Raw genomic sequence first — 17,498 nt, forward strand, 5'->3', positions numbered from 1 at the left:
AGAAGGCTTCATCTTTCTCCTGTAGAGTGGCTGGTGGGTTCAAATAGCTGACCTTGCGGTTTGCAGCCCAACATGTAACCCACTACGTTGCCAGGATCCCTTAGCAATGGATAAAGATTCCAGAGTCCCCGCATTCTTACCAACATGTGTTATTTTCTGAGTTTGCTCCCCACACCCCCCTGTTTTCTCCATTGTTTGTAGCCATCCTAGTGGGAAGGAGCCTTGATGGTGCTGTGCTTTAGGTATTAGGTTGCTAATCTCAAGGTGGGCAATTCAAACCCACAAGCCACTCCTTGGAAGAAAAGTATGGCTGTTTACTTAAATGTCTTTTTATGTGTTTTGGTGGCCGTGTGAGTATTCGCTCGGATGAAATGTCAATTCAAGTTCTTTGTTTATTTTGATTAGATTCATTTTCAAGGTTACATGCATTTTGGTTTTTAGGATCTTATCAGATATATGGTTTCTGAAGATAGTCTCCAGTTAGTAGTTTGTCATCTTACTTAATATTTTTACTTCCCGTTTTTTACATTTGTCTTTTATGGTTTGTGCTTTTGTTATTATAGTAGACAAAATATTGTGGGAAGCTAGGTCTATTTGTTCTTCTAAGAATTTTATGATTTTAGTTTTCAGGTTTAGTTGTCTAACCCATTTTGAATTTGTTTTTGTATATGGTATAAGGAATGGGTCCTGTGGAAATCTAATTTTCCCCAACACTATTTATTCAAGGAACTCTTCTCCGCTGACTGGGTTTAGCACTCTTGTCAGAGCATGGATAGGTCAAAGTTCTGTGAGTTTATTGGACTCTCATCCCTACACCATTGGTCTATGTGTCTGCTCTTGTACCAGTACCAGGCTGGTTCATTTACTGTAGCTGTGTGTCATTTTTTAAAATCAGGAAATATGAGTCCTCCTACTCTGTTCTCCTCTTTCAGCATGATTTTAGCTATTTAGGGCCCTTGCCTTTCCATATAAAGTTGAGTATTGGTGTTTCTATTTCTATAGAGAGGCTAAAAGATTTTCACCCAGACTATGGTGAACCAATAAATTTCTTTGAGTAGTACTGACATCTTAATAATATTAAGTCCTTGCACATGAAACATCTTTCTATTTATTTAAGTATTTTTAATCTCTTATAGCAATCGTTTTCCTTGTATAATTCCTTCACATCTCTGGCTTATTCCTAGAAATTTTATTTTCTCAGATAAGCTTGTAAGTGTAATTGTGTCCTTAATGCAGCGTTCAGAGTCCTCATTGCTGGTGTACAGAAAACCAGCTGGCTTCTGTTCGTTCACTGCCTTTGTGCTCTGCCACTTTGTTCCAGTCCTCCACTAGCTCTCGGAGTGCTCTGCAGGCGCTTTGGGATGTTCTACATATGAAGGTGATATCACCTAGTAAACATAATCATTGTATTTCTTCTTTTCCAGTTTGAATACTTGTATTCTTGTTCTTGCCTAACGGCTCTGATTAGAACTTCTATCACAATGTTGAATAAAAGAGGTGGAACTGTTTGTTCCTGATGGTAAGAGAACAGCTCTCAGTCTCCAGTAAAGCATGATGTGGGGTTAGGTTTTTCATATGGGTTTTGAATAAGATTGAGAAATTCTCGTTCTACTTCAATGTCCTTTAAGGTTTCAATCAGGAAACAGTACTGGGTTTTACGAAAAGCTTTTTTTTTTTTTTCATTTATAGAGATGATCATGAAGTTCTTTTTATTCATTCTCTGGATGCATATTTCATTGATTGATTTTCTAATGTTGAGCCACCCCTGCATTTCTTTACTAAATTCCACTTGGTTATTATGCATGACTATTTAAATAGGTTGTTACAGTTTTGTTTATTAGTATTTTGTTAAAAATCTTTGCTTCTTGCCTGTGGTTTTCTTTTGTGTAGTATCTTTGTCTTGTTTGGGTGTCAGGGTTATGTGTGCTTGTAATTATTGTGAAGAACTGAATTATTTCTGCACTTTGTTATTTTTATGTGAGTGTCTTAAACTTTCCTAGTCTTTGTCTGATGCTTCTGCTTGATTTTGTGTTTTGTTTTTTCTGGTGGGGTTTTTTTTGGGGGGGGGTGGGGGTCAATTCTCCTTTTCTTTTTTTAAAATTTCTCCTTTTCTTTTGAGTGATTTTAAAATATATATGTTAGTGTTTAACATGAATAGTATATTTAAGAACTTATATGTATAACATCATAGGGTAAGTTGGTAGAACTAAACTTCAGTGATGTACAAGAAATTCTGTCTCTACACCATTTCTCTCTCATACCTTTGTTGTTGTTATCACTAATTGCATCCATATATTTTGTGTGTCCTGTGACCTAATTTTATCCTTGAACTTTATATATTTATTATTAAAAACATGAAATACAAATCATTGAGAATTATCGGGAAGATCTTATTACTAACTCTATGCTTGTCCATCCAGTTCCCTTTATTAGAGGTTTTTATTTTAATGCATCTTCTTGAGAATAGTTTCACTGGGTATAGTATAATTGATAATTGGTCGGTTTTTTCCTTTAGCCCTTTACATATATCATTTCATTGTCTGTGTATCTGTTATGCCATCTGAGTCTTTTCTAAGTAAATCTGAGTGGGGGAAAGTCCAGAATTTGCATACCGATTAGAATATTCAGAGATATTGAAATAATGATCCACAATTTCTTCAGAATTCTGATGCCAAGTGTCAGAAGGCTTTTCTGTGCTATTTTATTCATTTGCGAAACCACTGCCTATCAAAAACATGTTTCCAAAGCAGTGGATAGGATTGCCAAAAGGCGTTGATCTAATCCTTCTGAAATCCTTCTCATTTCACAATGCAGGTAATCGAAAAGAATGCTGATCCTGAGGAAAACCTACTGCTGTATGTGAGGAAATCCCGTATCCTTATCTCGCACTTCCATTGGTCTGGATTGGGCAGTAAAGGGTAAACATGCTCAAGACGTATCAAGAAAATAACTGTTTTCGCTGTGTCAATGACCATGTGCTGGATGTGTAGCATCCAAATGGATTTCAGAGACTGTGTCTAAATGTGATCGATTTTTTCTTCTTTATTACATTTCTTTTCTAAGAAAAATCAAAAGACCCATACAGTGAATTGTGGCTGTGCTAACTTTGGAAATAACTTTATGATTTTCATCATCTTTATCGTGATCTTATATTCAAGGATGTTGATGTAAAAATGTCTAGACAAGTTTTGTCCAGCCAATGTTCAGGCTGCATATCACCAACACTAGCTTCTCCCAAGGTCATCTTTCTGAAAGAACACAAAACTTTACAGACATATGTCTTCAACAGTCCACCGTGTGACGAATGCATTCATGATTCTCTGCCTCTGCTCTTGGCCTTTGTTCACTCCCTAGTCCTTTAAGATCTTCAATGGGTGTTCAAGAAATACTTATCCAGAAAACATTTCTTGACAATAGATGTGACGATAAAGAGATAAGGACTATACCGAGGGTGTGATTGTGGTAGTGGTAACATGAAACCAAACATGGGATAAAGTTGCGCAAAATTATGAGTAAGCACAGATGAGGGCATGGAAAGCAGATGAAGAGAGTCAGGTCTGTGGTCGGAATGAGTTGCTGTCAAGTTGAGGACAAGTCGGGAGCACCTGTGGGTCAGAATAGAACTGTGCTCCATAGAATTCTCCGTGACTGAATTCCTGAAGTGGATCATTTCCTTCCAAAGGACCTGCAGATGGACGTAAGCCTCTGTTAATCACGCAAGAGCATCCACCCCTCCGTAACAGTGTTGTGCCAATGGGAATCTTTGGGTTTTTAATGTGGGATGCCACGACTGAGGAAAGCTAGGCAAAGGGTTACACAATATTCTTAGCATTGCTGTTGCCATTGCCTATGATTCTAGAATTATTTGAAGAGAATAATTTAAACTATGTACCTAGTAAGCTTCTACTGTGTCGGGCACTGTGCTAGGTTCTGGAGATCAGTGATGAATGAGATCATCCTATCCTCTCTCTCCATGTTTCTCTTCTCCAAACACACTTATCTGAAGCGCTGCTTCATTTCGCCCTGCCTTCCCTGTCAAATGTATTTAAAGACCGTCTGTCTCTGATGCTTCATTTTCTCTCCACATTCCACCTCCCATTACTTTAACCTCTCACAATCTGGTTTCCTACCTGTCATTTTACTACCAGTTTATAGCCAGTCTTTGTTCTAAGCATTGGACTTTTAGGCCATGTCTTCCCCCACTGGCACCATCCTGTCCCCATTCACCCAGCTTTCTCAAAACTCCCTGCCATCGAGGCGACCCTTTAGGACACAATCGAACTACCCATTGGGTTTCTAAGACTGTAATTCTTTAGGGGAGAACAAAGCCTGGTTTTTCTCCCTCAGAGAGACTGATGTTTTCAAACAGCTGATCTTTCAGTGAGCAGCCCAACATGTCTCCTGCTACGCCACCAGGGCTCTGAGTTCTCCCCATTGTCAGCTAATGCGATCACTCACCTTCTCTCATCCCCAGGATACTTGGCCATGTTTTCTCAAGGCGTCCTACATGAAGGAATGCATGTACATGAAGTTCAAGAGGAAAATTCACTGACTCCCAAGTAAACCTATTGAGACCTATCCCTATGTAAAACTGTCTCCCTCTCCCATTTTCCTCAACTCCACCCTCTGCATATTCCTTTCTTGTGCCTCGTATCATAAATAGGGAGTCCTGGTGGAACAAGAAAGAGCCCCAGTAGTAGTGCTTACCCATTGGACTGCTAACCACAGGTCAGCGGTTTGAAATCATAAGCTAGCTCTGTGGGAGAGAGACAAGACTTTCTCTCTTTTCAGCTTTACAGTCTTGGAAACTTCCAGGAGCGGTTCTACTCCACCCTGTAGGGCTCTATGAGTCAGAATTGACTCGATGGCAGTCAATTCTGATTTGGTTTGGGTTTGTTGGTGCGACACTTGATAGTTAACCAAAGGTTGAACTCACTCAGTGGCTCTGCCAGAGAAAGACCTGGTGATCTGCCCCCAACAAGACTGTTGTGGTTGTCGTTGTTACTGTATGCCATCGAGTTGGTTCCAACCCATAGTGACCGTATGCACAACAGCACAAAACACTGCCAGGTCCTGCAGTACACTCTTCTCACCATTGTTTCTCTGCTTGTGCTCACGGTGCAGCCATGGCGTCAATCCATCTCTTTGAGGGTCTTCCCCTTTTCATTGCCCCTCAACTCTACCAAACATGGTGCCCTTTTGCAGGGACTGGTCTATCCCTGACAACACATCCAAAGCATGTCAGATGAAATCTCAACCTCCTTGCCTCTAAGGAGCACGCCGGCTGTACTCTGGGCTGAAGCGCAGCCGTGAAGACGGCGGTCTAGAGACCCTCATGGGATAGTTCTCGTCTGGCACATGCTGGAGTTGCTAGGAATCTAATTCAACTTGGCAGCATCCCCCAACAAAACCACAACCCAAACTCCCTGCCACCAAGTCAATTCCAACTCATAGCGACCATGAAGGACAGAGGAGAACCATGCCTGTGGGTTTCTGAGACTGTCTTTCTGGGGCAGACAGCCTCCTCTCCCTTGGAGTGACTGGTATGTTTGGGTCACGAACTTTGTACTTCGCAGCTCAATGTGCAGCCCATGGTGCCACCAGAGTCCTACTGAACAACAGCAATATCGTAAACAACTCGTTCTAGGTACATAAGACTCGCCGGAGACTTCTAAACCTCGACCTTGGACTACAGGGTCAACAGTATGGAGTAGGATGACCTGCTCCTCGAGGGCATCATTCTAATGAAGAGCCAGACGAGGAGTGACTCTTTGTGGAGAACCACAGAATTTCTATCAGGGTTGTCACCCAACACAGACACGCCAGCATTGACTTACTTCACTATCACAGCATTCCCATGTCCCCTTCAAAAGCCCTGTAGCTAGATTTGTATTCAAAGCTTTGATTATCATCCTCAATGTAGATCCCCAGATTATTTTTTTAAACTTTAGATTCCCACAAAGCCCCGATGTTCCACTGACTTGGAGCCTGACGGATGTGTCACCCCAGGGGGGACATCATCTGACTCAGAGCAGAATGTATTTTGGAGGCGGTACCATTCAACTCCTTCTCCTTCCAAGGCTGCAGGTGACAGCTCCTTCAGAGGCCCCCAAACCAAAGCCAAACTCATGCCACCGAGTCAATTCTGACTCATAGTCACCCGAAAGGACAGGGCCACAGTGTCCATGTGGGTTTCGGCGACTATATGTCTCTACTGGAGTAGAAAGCCTCAGCTTTATTCCTCGGAGCAAGTGGTGGTTTTGAACTGATGACCTGACAGCAGCCCAACTCATAAACACTATGTCACCAGGGGCCCACAGCCCCTATTAATTCACCCACCCAGCCCAGCCTAGACTTGCTTGGGTATAGTCACATATCCCTTGCCCCTCAACACCTGTAAGCCTGATTTTAAGCAACCTTATCTACAGAATCAGATCATGCCTCAGAAAAAGCGGAGGGCTCTCAGCCGCTGGAGCAAAGGAGGGTGTGGCATGTTAAAGCTGCCTAATCCCTGTGAGAACTTGGTTTCAAAATCAAACTGATGAAATGGGATATCCCTGTGGCAAGCGTGCTTTCCCACTCCTTTCCATGTCTTTCACCGCACTGCTAATACTTCGTGAAGTTCTCAAAACAGCGCACACTTAATTCCACTAAAAAGAGTGCCAAGGGCCCGGGAGTTCAGAAATGAGCTCCGGGAACATAGCTTGTGCCAGTCAGTGAACAGAGACCTCCAGCCAGTGCGAGGAGTGCTGCATGGTTGGGACGCAGAGGAAGGGCACTCAAGAGACTAGCACAGGAGGTTCCCTGGAAGCCAGAGCTTGTGGGCAAGGGCGTTCCTCCAAAGCCAATTCTGACCTCCACCCAGGTAAGTCCTTTTGAGTTTCACTGGGGTGAGGTCTCAAGTAAATCCCCGTAGATTCTTCTAGAACCTCAAGCAGGAGGATTATGTACATTGTTTATTCTCCCTTTGTGAAGGTAAGCAGACACCGTCAAGGGAAAAGGAGGTACGGAGTGATTGTCGACCTTCCGGGTTCAGGAATCATGGTGATTAAATTAGTATTCTCGAATCCAGAAAATGGTAAAAGTATCATTACATTGCTCAGTCCTACAGGGGGATTGTTCTCAGTTCTACGCATTCACCGTCCACAGCAAATACATTACCCGGCTCCAAAGTCTGCTATTCACCACTCTGAAAATGCAGCCAGGGTTTGCTGAACCCATTCGGCTGCAATACCTGGACTCGGTGGCACAGGGCTCTTTATAGTCTTCCTGTGTCCCACTTGGCACGACTCTCCATGTGGCTCACTGGGAAAGGTTTGTGTCCAATTCCAAGTTTCTGCTCTAGATCCTACTGCAAATCCCATGTCACTGCCTTTATAAGACCTGAAAATATTTAAATTCAGAACAGCATCGAGTCTTCATGGTCTCAGATACAGGAGTATGCCACTGCTCTGAAAAGAATCTCAAAAACAAGAGATCTTCCCAGGCTTGTTATACGAGTACATCACTGTAAACTTAATCTTGGTTGCTAGTACCAGAGAGAAGAAAAGATAGAGAAATAAACGTAGGCTGGGCTCTTATTTCCCTTGACTCTCTTCCTTCAAGTTTACCTCACCGGAACTAAATATGGCTGTGGAGGGGGCGGCTGCGGTGCCTGCACGGTGATGATATCAAGATACAACCCCAAGACCAAGAAGATCCTGTATCCTTTGTGTTGACCTGTGGCCCTGCTCGGGGAATACCGTAGAGGATGTCGCTTCTAGGACTTTCCTTATCCACAGGTGCTGCCTCCCTCCTCTCTCCAGGTGCTCTCTCCTCTGCGCTGCGTCCAGACTTCTCCTGCAGCGCCCCTAACACCAGGTCTTTCTCACAGACTTCCTTCCGGTATGAATAGACTTGCCCTTCGTGCCAAGCTCTCTGGGCTCTGCTCTCTATTTCTGCATGCCTTCTCTATGTTTCCGTGGGGAGTTTCACAAGAGGGGCTGGATGTGAAAGCCTTAGCACGAAGAAGCAATGACAGTCCTGGGAGAATAGGAAGGTTTTCCAGGGACCTTGAGAAGAGTCATGGTCCTGGCAGGGCTGAAGGAGACCTCAAATCAGAACGCATGCTCTGCTCACCTATGAACTGAGCCGGTGTCAACTCCATCTACAGTGTGAAATTTGCTCAGTGATTGAATGTAGTCATGAAGGAGGAGTCTGGGATGACTTCTGAGTTTTTGTGTGGGGTGCCTGGGTGAATAGTGGTGTAGTTCACAAGCTAAGGAACCTGGACAAGGAGCAGCAGGGAAGGGCACCTCGTAAGTTTAACTTTAGATACATTGCCTTTGGGACAACTATGGGGCATCCAAGAAGCATGGCTCTTTGATTGGCAGTGCTGTCACACAGAAGAGAGCTCTCATCTGGTGCTATAATTTATTGGAAGGCATCGACATAGAAGAACAAATCAATGACAATACAAATAACTAACATGTATTGAATGCTTTTTGTTATCAGGCACTGTTCAAATTTGCTTAGATAGATTGCTGAATTTTTTGTTTGAAACAATTGGAAATAGGCAATGCTCTCACTCCCGTTTCAGAGAAAAAGAAACAGAGGCAACGAGAGTTTAGGGAACTTGCGCAAGATCATATGGGCCAGTCAGTGGCAAAGCCAGGATGTCCTAGGAGGTCTAAAAGGTAGCAGAAAGGACAGGAGAGCCAGTAAACACAGGAGACTGTCGGAGACCAAGAGAAAGAGAAAAGGAGAAAGAAAGCAGCCTTATGAAACAGAACAACTGGGAGGAGCCAGACTAGCGGGAGGAAAACCAGAGAGCAGGAAGTCCAAGAAGACAGCCGGAGTCAATGGTATGAGACACAAGGTAGTGAGGGACCCGGTGCCACTAGACTGCTCCAAAGGCACACCTGCAGTGAAGCAGACTGGGAAGTGAGGCAGAGGAGTGGGGGGAAGCCAGCAAGGGCAGGCAGCAAGTTGTGGGCAGCCCTTTGAAAGGACTCCTATGTTAAGGAAAAGCAAGATGAGCCAGTAGCTGGAGAGTGACATGAGTTAGAGTTTTTGTTTGTTTGTGTTTAGCATAGCAGACACTGGACTTAGTTCTTGGCTAAAGGAAATGAGAGCCTGGGGTGGGGTGGGGGGAGATTAGGAGGACAATGGATGGGGAAAGCCCCAGGAGTGACAAGAGAAGATGTGGTCAGAGAGGGAGGGGGCAGGAAATGGAACCAGAGGAGTTGTGGCAGAGTAGCGGGCTGAGGGAGTGCTGGAGGAGACGTACAGGAAGGCTGACAAGAGCAGTGCTCACTGGGAAAGACACTGAGGTAAGATCAATAGGAAACAATCCCCAAGGGGAATGGAATTGGATGACACAAAAACTGTATCAGTTACAGGGACCAGGCTCTGTTCAGCAAGCAGGTAGATTCCAAAGAGAGGCCCCAAAGGTCTCTACCTCTTCTTCGAGATAACATTTGGACCTGCAGCGGAGTAGAAGACGAAAGCAAACATTCCCTGGGAGCAGAACAAAGGCCCGGGCCCTGAAAGGGAATGAAAACTAGCCTGGCTGGAAAATAAAGAGGTTCAATTCCCCTGATGACATCGGGACCCCATCCTCAGCCCGGGAGAGGAGAACCTGGTGCTGGCCGCATCTGTGATGTCATTAAAATCGACTCTAGCATGGGAGTAGGTGACTCACACTCGGTCGGACATTGGGGTCATCAGAGAGCTTAAAAGTTATGCACGTGTCCTCCTCACCACCACCCCTAAACTCCTGTGAGGTGGTCCTGGGAGCAACCAGAGCAAGTGCATTTTGAAAGGCTCACCACAGGACCAAAATACCCCATGGAGATTTCCTTAAGATACGTAAAAGGCTCTCTTTTTCTAAAAGAGGGGACAGTGAGATACAGAATGAGGGTTCCTGTACATATGGCTTCAGTAGTCTTGGTTTTCCATTTTTCTTTACCATTTTGTACCACCCCTGTGTAAGTCCTTTCTTGGGCACTTCCAAAAATCGATGGTTCAATATCTCATCTGTTCTGTCTTCTCAGGGAGATGGAGTCTCTTATTCTCCCGGACTATCACTGACTTGCTGAGTTATATTACCCACTTCCTGTGATCCATGTGCTTTCTTACATAATTCCATCACAGCCATTATCCAGCGACGGCTTGCCTGGTGCCTATCTGCTCTCTGCATGGAGCTGCTGTTACTACAGTAGAGGGTGTGGGGAGCATCAAGACCAGGATTCACCCTGTTCAAGTAAGACCATAAGATGCATGATCAAGGCCTGATGTTGATTTATGGATCTCATAAATTCTAATGTACTCCAATTAAGTAACCAACTTTGAAATCCCTTTGTGCTTTTCTAAATAGTCCAGTATGACAAGGGAAGCAAATAAGAGAGGAAACCACAATTTCAGAGATTACATGTTGTCTACCACATTTCAAAATCACGGATTTTGATAGAGAATAAATATGTGTATACATGCTTCCCAAATGTCTGACAAGCAACTGTACACTAGGCTACAATAAAGCACAATTTAAATGTGCTTTAAAGTTCTCTAAACTTCAGAGAACTCTTTTTTTTTTCATGATAGTTGTTGAGTCAGCTCTGACTCAAAGCAAGCCTACTGTATCAGCAGAAAGAAACAATGCCCGATTCTTCACCAGCCTCACAATTGTTATGTTTGAGCCCATTGTCAGAGCCAGTGTGTCAATCCATCTGACCCAAGGTCTTCCTCTTTTTTGCTGGCCTTCAACTTGACTAAGCATGGTGTCCTTTTCCAGAGCTCTGTCTCTTGTGCTAACATGTCCAAAGCATGTGAGATGAAGCCACAGGATCCACACTTTTATGGAGCATGCTGGCTTTGCTTCTTTAAAGACAGATTGGTTTGTTCTTCTGCCAATCCATTGTACTTTCAACACTTTCCCAACACCAATAATTCAAATGCATCAGATCTTCTGCAATTTCTTTATTGATTGCCGAGCTTTCATATGGAAAAGAGGCAATTGAAAACACTATACTTGGGATTCAGCAAGGGCAATGTGACCGAAAGAAATTACTGAAACCCAAATGAAGGCTGAGCATGATAGCGAGACAAGAGGAAACTAAAAGGAAATAGAGGAAGGAACTAGGAGACAAAGGGTATTTACAGAGGTCTAAATACAGGCATGTACATATGTAAATATATTTACATAGGATGGTGGGGAAATAGATCTACGTGCATATATTTATAGGTTTAGTATTAAGGCAGCAGATGGACATTGGACCTCCACTCAAGTACTTACTCAATGCAAGATCATTTTGTTCTATTAAATTGGCATTCCATGATGCACACCTTACTGACAGGATCGCTGAAGACAAATGGGTGCATAAGCAAATGTGGTGAAGAAACCTGATGGTGCCCAGCTATCAAAAAATATAGCATCTGGGGTCTTAAAGGCTTGCAGGTAAACAAGCAGCCATCTAGCTCTGAAGCATCAAAGCCCATATGGAAAAAGACCACCAGCCTATGTGACAACAAGGTGTAGAAGGGACCAGGTATCAAACATCAAAGAATAAAAAATCATATCAGTGGGTGCCCACCTTCCCAATATGATCACTGAAGACAAATGTGTGCATACGCAAATGTGGTGAAGAAAGCAGATGGTGCCCGGCTATCAACAAAAAATATATCATTGTAAATGAGGGTGAGTGCAGAGTGGAGACCCAAAGCCCATCTGTAGGCAACTGGACACCCCCTTACTGAAGGGTAGCTGGGAGGAGACAAGCCAGTCAGGGTGCAGGGTAGCAACAATGAAACGTACAACTTTCCTCTAGTTCTTAAATGCTTCCTCCCCCCACTATCATGATCCCAACTCTACCTTACAAATCTGGCTAGACCAGAGGATGTAAGTTGGTACAGATAGCAACTGGAAACACAGGGAATCCAGGACAGATGACCCTTTCAGGACCAGTGGTGAGAGTGGTGATATCTGGAGGGTGGAGGGAAGGTGGGGTGGAAAGGGGGAACTGATTACAAGGATCTGCATATAACCTCCTCCCTGGGGGATGGACAACAGAAAAGTGGATGAAGGGAGACATCAGACAGTGTAAGATATGGCAAAATAATAATAAGTTATAAAGTATCAAGGGTTCATGAAGGAGGGGGAGCGGGGAGGGAGGGGGAAAATGAGGAGCTGATATTAAAGGCTCAAGTAGAAAGCAAATGTTTTGAGAATGATGATGGCAACAAATGTACAAATGTGCTTGACACCATGGATGGATATATGGATATTGCTAAGAGTTGTACGAGCCCCCAATAAAATGATTTTAAAAAGAAAATACCATACTTGGTTCGTGCACACCATAATCCACAAAGAACCATCTTTGTTCTTTAATACTTTTAAAAGTCTTACACAGCATATTTGTCTAATGCTGGGTGTCATTTGATTTCTTGACTGTTGCTTCCATGAGCATTGATCTAGATCTAAGTAAAGTGAAATCCTTAGCGGCTTCTGTCTTTCTCCATTTATCACTATGCTGCCTATTGTTCCAGTTGTATTTTTGTTTTCTTTACATTGAATTCCAATCCATACGCAAGTTTTAGTCTGACTTTTATCAGTAAGTAAGGTTGTGTCATCTGCATATCACCAGTTGTTAATCCTTCCTCCAATTCTTGTCTTTTTCCCTTCTAATTCTGATTTTGTGTTCCTCTTCCTGTAGTCTGGCTTCTTGGATTATTTGCTCAGCATAAAACTCAAAAAACTGACTCAAGTCAATTCTGACTCATACCGACCCTATAGGACAGAATAGAACTGTCCCTATGGGTTTCCAAGGCTGTAAATCTTTATGGAAGCAGAAATCCTCATTTTTCTCTGGAAAAGCAGCTCAAAGTTTCAAACTACTGACCTGGAGACTTGCAGTCTAATGAATCTACTAAGCCAACACTCCTCCTTTTTCTCAGCATACAGTTTGAATGGGTATGATGAAAATGTCGAATCCTGGCATGCCTTTCCTGATTTTAAACCATGTAATATTCCCATATTCTGTTCAAATAACCACCTCTTGGTCTATATATAGGTCCCGTATGAGTGTAATCAAGTATTCCGTAGTCTCCATTCTTCCCAATTTTATCTACATTTTGTTATGATCCACACAGCCAAATGCTACTGCATAGTCAATCAAGCACAGTGAGCATTTTTCTGGTCTCTGCTTTCAGTCACGATCCACCTGATGTTGGGAAAGATATTCCTCACATCATGTCTTCTCCTGAACCTGGCTTGAATTTCTGACAGCTCCTTGTTAAGCTCTTTTTAACCGTCTTTGACAAAATACTACTTGCATGTAACACTAATGATATTGTTCAATAATTTCCACATTCTAGTAGTCACCTTCCTTTACTGTGGCCACAAATATGAGTCTCTGCCAGTCAGCGGCCAGGTAGCTGTCTTCCAAATTATTGGCATAGACCAGTGCGAGATTCTAAGGCTGCATTAGCTTATGGATCATTTCACTTGGCAGACCATCCATTTATGGGGTCTAGTTTTGGCTCATGCCTTCAATACAGCTTGGATCTCTTCCTTCAATACCACCTCTTCCTTGATTGCATACTATCTCTTGAAATGATAGTTCAACACTGACTAATTCCTTTAAATACAGTGGATTTGTGTATTCTTTCCACCTCCTGTTGGTGGTTTCTGGCTATTTCAATATTTTGCCCATAGAATCTTTCAATATCTCAACCATCGTGTTGGATTTTTCTTCATTTTTTTCAACTTGGATCTGCCACGTGTGTTCTTCCTTTCTGACTTGCTCATACTGCGTCTTTTCACATTTCATTCTAATATTTTGCTTCATCTTTTTAAGCTGCCTTTTGGAATTTGCTTTTTTTCTCTTTTTAGATAATTAGAATCAGTAAGTTTATTAGATTAAAATGATCTGAAGTTTTATACAATCTCAGAAGAAAGTGCAATGATATAAATTCCAGCCCCAGTGTGCGCTTTAGAATTTATTTTAAGTTAGTAAATTAAGTCTAGAATCTTTCAACTCTAAGTCTAACAGAAAGTGTTTTGAACCAGTGACTTGTTGCAAAATTGATCATGTAAGAATAAGAGGGTGGTTGTTTTTGGAGCTAAGAGAGACAATACAGGTTATGAATAGAGGCACTGTTGGCTTTCATCAACATGAGTGAACACTTAGTCACACGATCCGTAGAAACCCGATCCACAGGTTGGTCTGTAACAAGAAGACTGGCAGATTCCGGAAGCCAAGTAGTTTGAGTGGCAGAATTCAGATCCAGAACCCTGAGAAAAGAAACCTTGGGTTCCATAACTCAGAGGTCTGAAGTGATTGGAGTCACAGCCTTGTGAATAGCAGCTTGTAGATCCAAAGCCCAGTGAGCAGCCACTGCTTCCGGGAAAGCCCTGAGACCCAGCAATAGTTAGCCAGCAAAGAATCAGAGTGTGGAGGTCCTTTGAGAATAGCAGGAGGTCCGACAGGGGTTGGGCACCACACAGGAGCTCTGGCAGCTGCTGGGCTCATAGTAGGTCTCCTGACAGCCACCGCGGAGAGAGGAGCCCAACTGCAAGTTGCTTGGAGAGCAGAGCGCAGTACTGCAGGGCAGGTTGCTGGGGTAGGAAGAAGCCCAGGAGGAGCCTGGGTAGCACTGGCAGCTGCCCAGAGAGCAGGGGGAGAAGTGTCCAGAGCAACGGTTGAAAGACCTAGTGACTGAAGCAGTGGGTTCGGCTTAGTTACTGTGACGAGATTCTGAGTAGTAATGTCCCGTCACGTTGTTTCCTATCGTTGATTCCTCCGATTGCACATATGCAACTCGGTGTTCTTTTTTGTAAATACAATGAACAGTTTCCCTTCACCTTATAATAATGGGTGAACCCGTTGTGTTGTCATAGTTCTAAGTCATTGGGTTAGATTTAGGTAATAACTGCTATTACTGTGTGTAATTGACACCTTGGTCGTCATGGCCAGGAAAGCCCCTTCTAGGTCACGAATACTCGTGTGTCTGCTCTTGTTGGGGGGGCTTTCCTCTAAGGGTAGTGATTGAAATGCAGTCATCTTCCTTCTGTGTCACTGGTCACATGACAGAGCTTTGGTCTTAATGGAGAACCATCTAAAGATAGTGTTGACATCAAACCATTCATTTTCATTCTCCAAAATCACTCTCCAGCCATTACACACTCATCTAAATTTAAGTCAAAGGCTTAAAAGAGAGAGCTAGGAGCAGACTTGATCAATCTACAGAACATTTGATGCTTCGGTAGATAGACTCAGAACAGCGTGGAGAAGGGACTGTGGAGCTATGTGGAAAGTACAGCAGCCACATGAAGACTAGTGAGGAGACCAGTGAGCTGGTCAGAGTGAGGGACACGGTTGTCTCTTCCACTCCACTGAGATGGGAACTCTCATCTGAATTTCATCAAATCAAATTTTATTTCCAAAATTAACTTAATCATATTTGTTTGCTTTTTTTAATGATACAAAAGAAGGAAAAACCCAGACTCACTGTCATCAGGTCAACGCTAACTCAAGGTGACCCTCTAGGACAGGGTGAACTTGTCCATTCCGTGCTTTTACTTCAGCATTTTTCCATTTGCTTTAGACGTTCTATGTCCAATAGCAAGTGTCTCTTCAGATATCCACTTCGGTCTATTTTTCTTTGCTATTTTTTAAATTGTTTTATTAGGGGCTCATACAACTCTTATCACAATCCATACATACATACATCAATTGTGTAAAGCACATTTGTACATTCATTGCCCGCATCATTCTCAAAGCATTCACTCTCCACCTAAGCCCCTGGCATCAGCTCCTCATTTTCCCCCCTCCCTCCCCACACCCCCTCCCTCATGAACCCTTGATAATTTATAAATTATTATTTTGTCATATCTTGCCCTGTCCCACGTCTCCCTTCACCCACTTTTCTGCTGTCCATCCCCCAGGGAGGAGGTCACATGTAGATCCTAATGACCCTTTGTTTCTTCACATCAGATATTCTTGATGTCCTCCCACAGCTCATCAGATCTTTGATCATTAGTGGTCAATGAATCAAATCTGTTCTTGAAACAGTCTCTCAATTTGGGCGGGATATGTTTATGGACTTGTTTTTATTTTCTTAAACTTTAACCTGAACTTACATATGATACTTTTCCATAGTCTTCCCCTGTCCTTGTTTTGGCTGATGATATCAAGCTTTTCCATCAACTCTTCCCATAGGTATAGTCAATTCGGTTCATGTATATTCTATCTGGTGAAGCCCATGTGTATGATCACTGTTCATGCTGTTGGAAAAAGTACTTGCAATGAAGAAGTCATTGATCATGCAAAATTCTATCATGAGATCTCCAGCTTCATTTCTCTCACCCAAGCCATATTTCCCAACTAGTGATCTTTTTCTTTGATTCCAGCTTTCAAATTCCAATCACCAGTAATTATGAATGCATCTTGATTGCACTTTTGACCCATTTAGACTGCAGATGCTGACAGAAGTCTTCAATTGCTTCATCACTAGCTCCCATAGTTGGTGTGTAAATTTAAATAGTTGTATTAACTGAGCTTCCTTATAGGCATCTAGATATTACCCTATATGCCTACATTGTATTTCAAGAGATTCAATTGTTAAACATTTACTAGAACATTTGCAGCTATGTTCATGTACGACATCTGAGATGATTTGCCAACTAGCAACAAACCCAACATAGCCATCTTCTCTTTTAGCATTAAGACAGATCTCTGTCCCTTTAGTTGAGTCGCGGTGAAGTATTTGGTTTTCATTTTGGATGCCATGTGGCATGAAAGATGTTTATGCACAGCCACTTGAGATGGAAAAAAAAGAAAATGGAATAAATAGAAATATTTTAATCACACTCAAGCCACTCAGATGAGCGCCTCTAATACTGTACACAACAGGACACGGAGTCTTGTGTCTTAGCTCTGTCTTTATGGCCTAGGATCTTTGTATAGGATGGACAGAGTAAAGGGTAAATTGTCATTTCTCATGCTCTATTTCTGTTGTTTGGTCGTACTTGAGAGCATAAAGTTGAATGTGCATAAACAGTACAATGCTACTAAACACAATCTTACCATTTTCAAAAATTATGTCATTTAGCCCATACAAAAATTCATAATCGACATCAGTGTTTCCCATAGTGGGTCCTGGGGGTGCTAGAAGGATGCATTCACTCACTCACTGCCATGATGTCGATGCCGACTCATAGGACCCTATAGGGCAGGATAGACCTGCTTCTGCGGGATGCAGAGATTCTTGGCTATGGTACAAAAGCTTTTCATTGCCAGGGAGACATTGAGAAATTTTATTTTTCTGGCAAGGGAGCGGTAGGACAAATAAATTGGGGAACCTATGATCTAGATCAGTGATTCTCAACTTTCCTAATGCCACGACCCTTTCATACAGTTCCTCATGTTGTGGTGACTCCCCAACCCTAAAATTATTTTCATTGCTACTCCATGACTATAATTTTGCTACTTTATGAATTGGATGACCCCTGTGAAAGGGTC

At 42.8% G+C, this 17,498-nt stretch overlaps 1 protein-coding gene and 1 pseudogene across 1 annotated transcript in view; one reads left to right on the forward strand and one right to left on the reverse strand.

Annotated features, from left to right (window-relative positions):
- The first annotated feature begins 2,808 nt into the window (after positions 1 to 2,808).
- Positions 2,809 to 17,498, forward strand: part of LOC101662968 (aldehyde oxidase 4) — a 78,580-nt gene continuing 63,890 nt past the window's right edge. The window contains exons 1-3 of the mRNA XM_004701741.2: positions 2,809 to 2,872; positions 7,606 to 7,702; positions 10,135 to 10,243. Coding sequence (XP_004701798.2) covers positions 2,809 to 2,872; positions 7,606 to 7,702; positions 10,135 to 10,243 — 270 coding nt within the window. The remainder of the gene's footprint in view (positions 2,873 to 7,605; positions 7,703 to 10,134; positions 10,244 to 17,498) is intronic.
- On the reverse strand, positions 14,162 to 17,127 carry LOC115871781 (annotated as a pseudogene).

The sequence above is a fragment of the Echinops telfairi genome, unplaced genomic scaffold (genome assembly GCF_000313985.2).
Source record: "Echinops telfairi isolate 266 unplaced genomic scaffold, ASM31398v2 ScPeMD7_3;HRSCAF=10, whole genome shotgun sequence".
Classification (NCBI taxonomy): domain Eukaryota; kingdom Metazoa; phylum Chordata; class Mammalia; order Afrosoricida; family Tenrecidae; genus Echinops; species Echinops telfairi.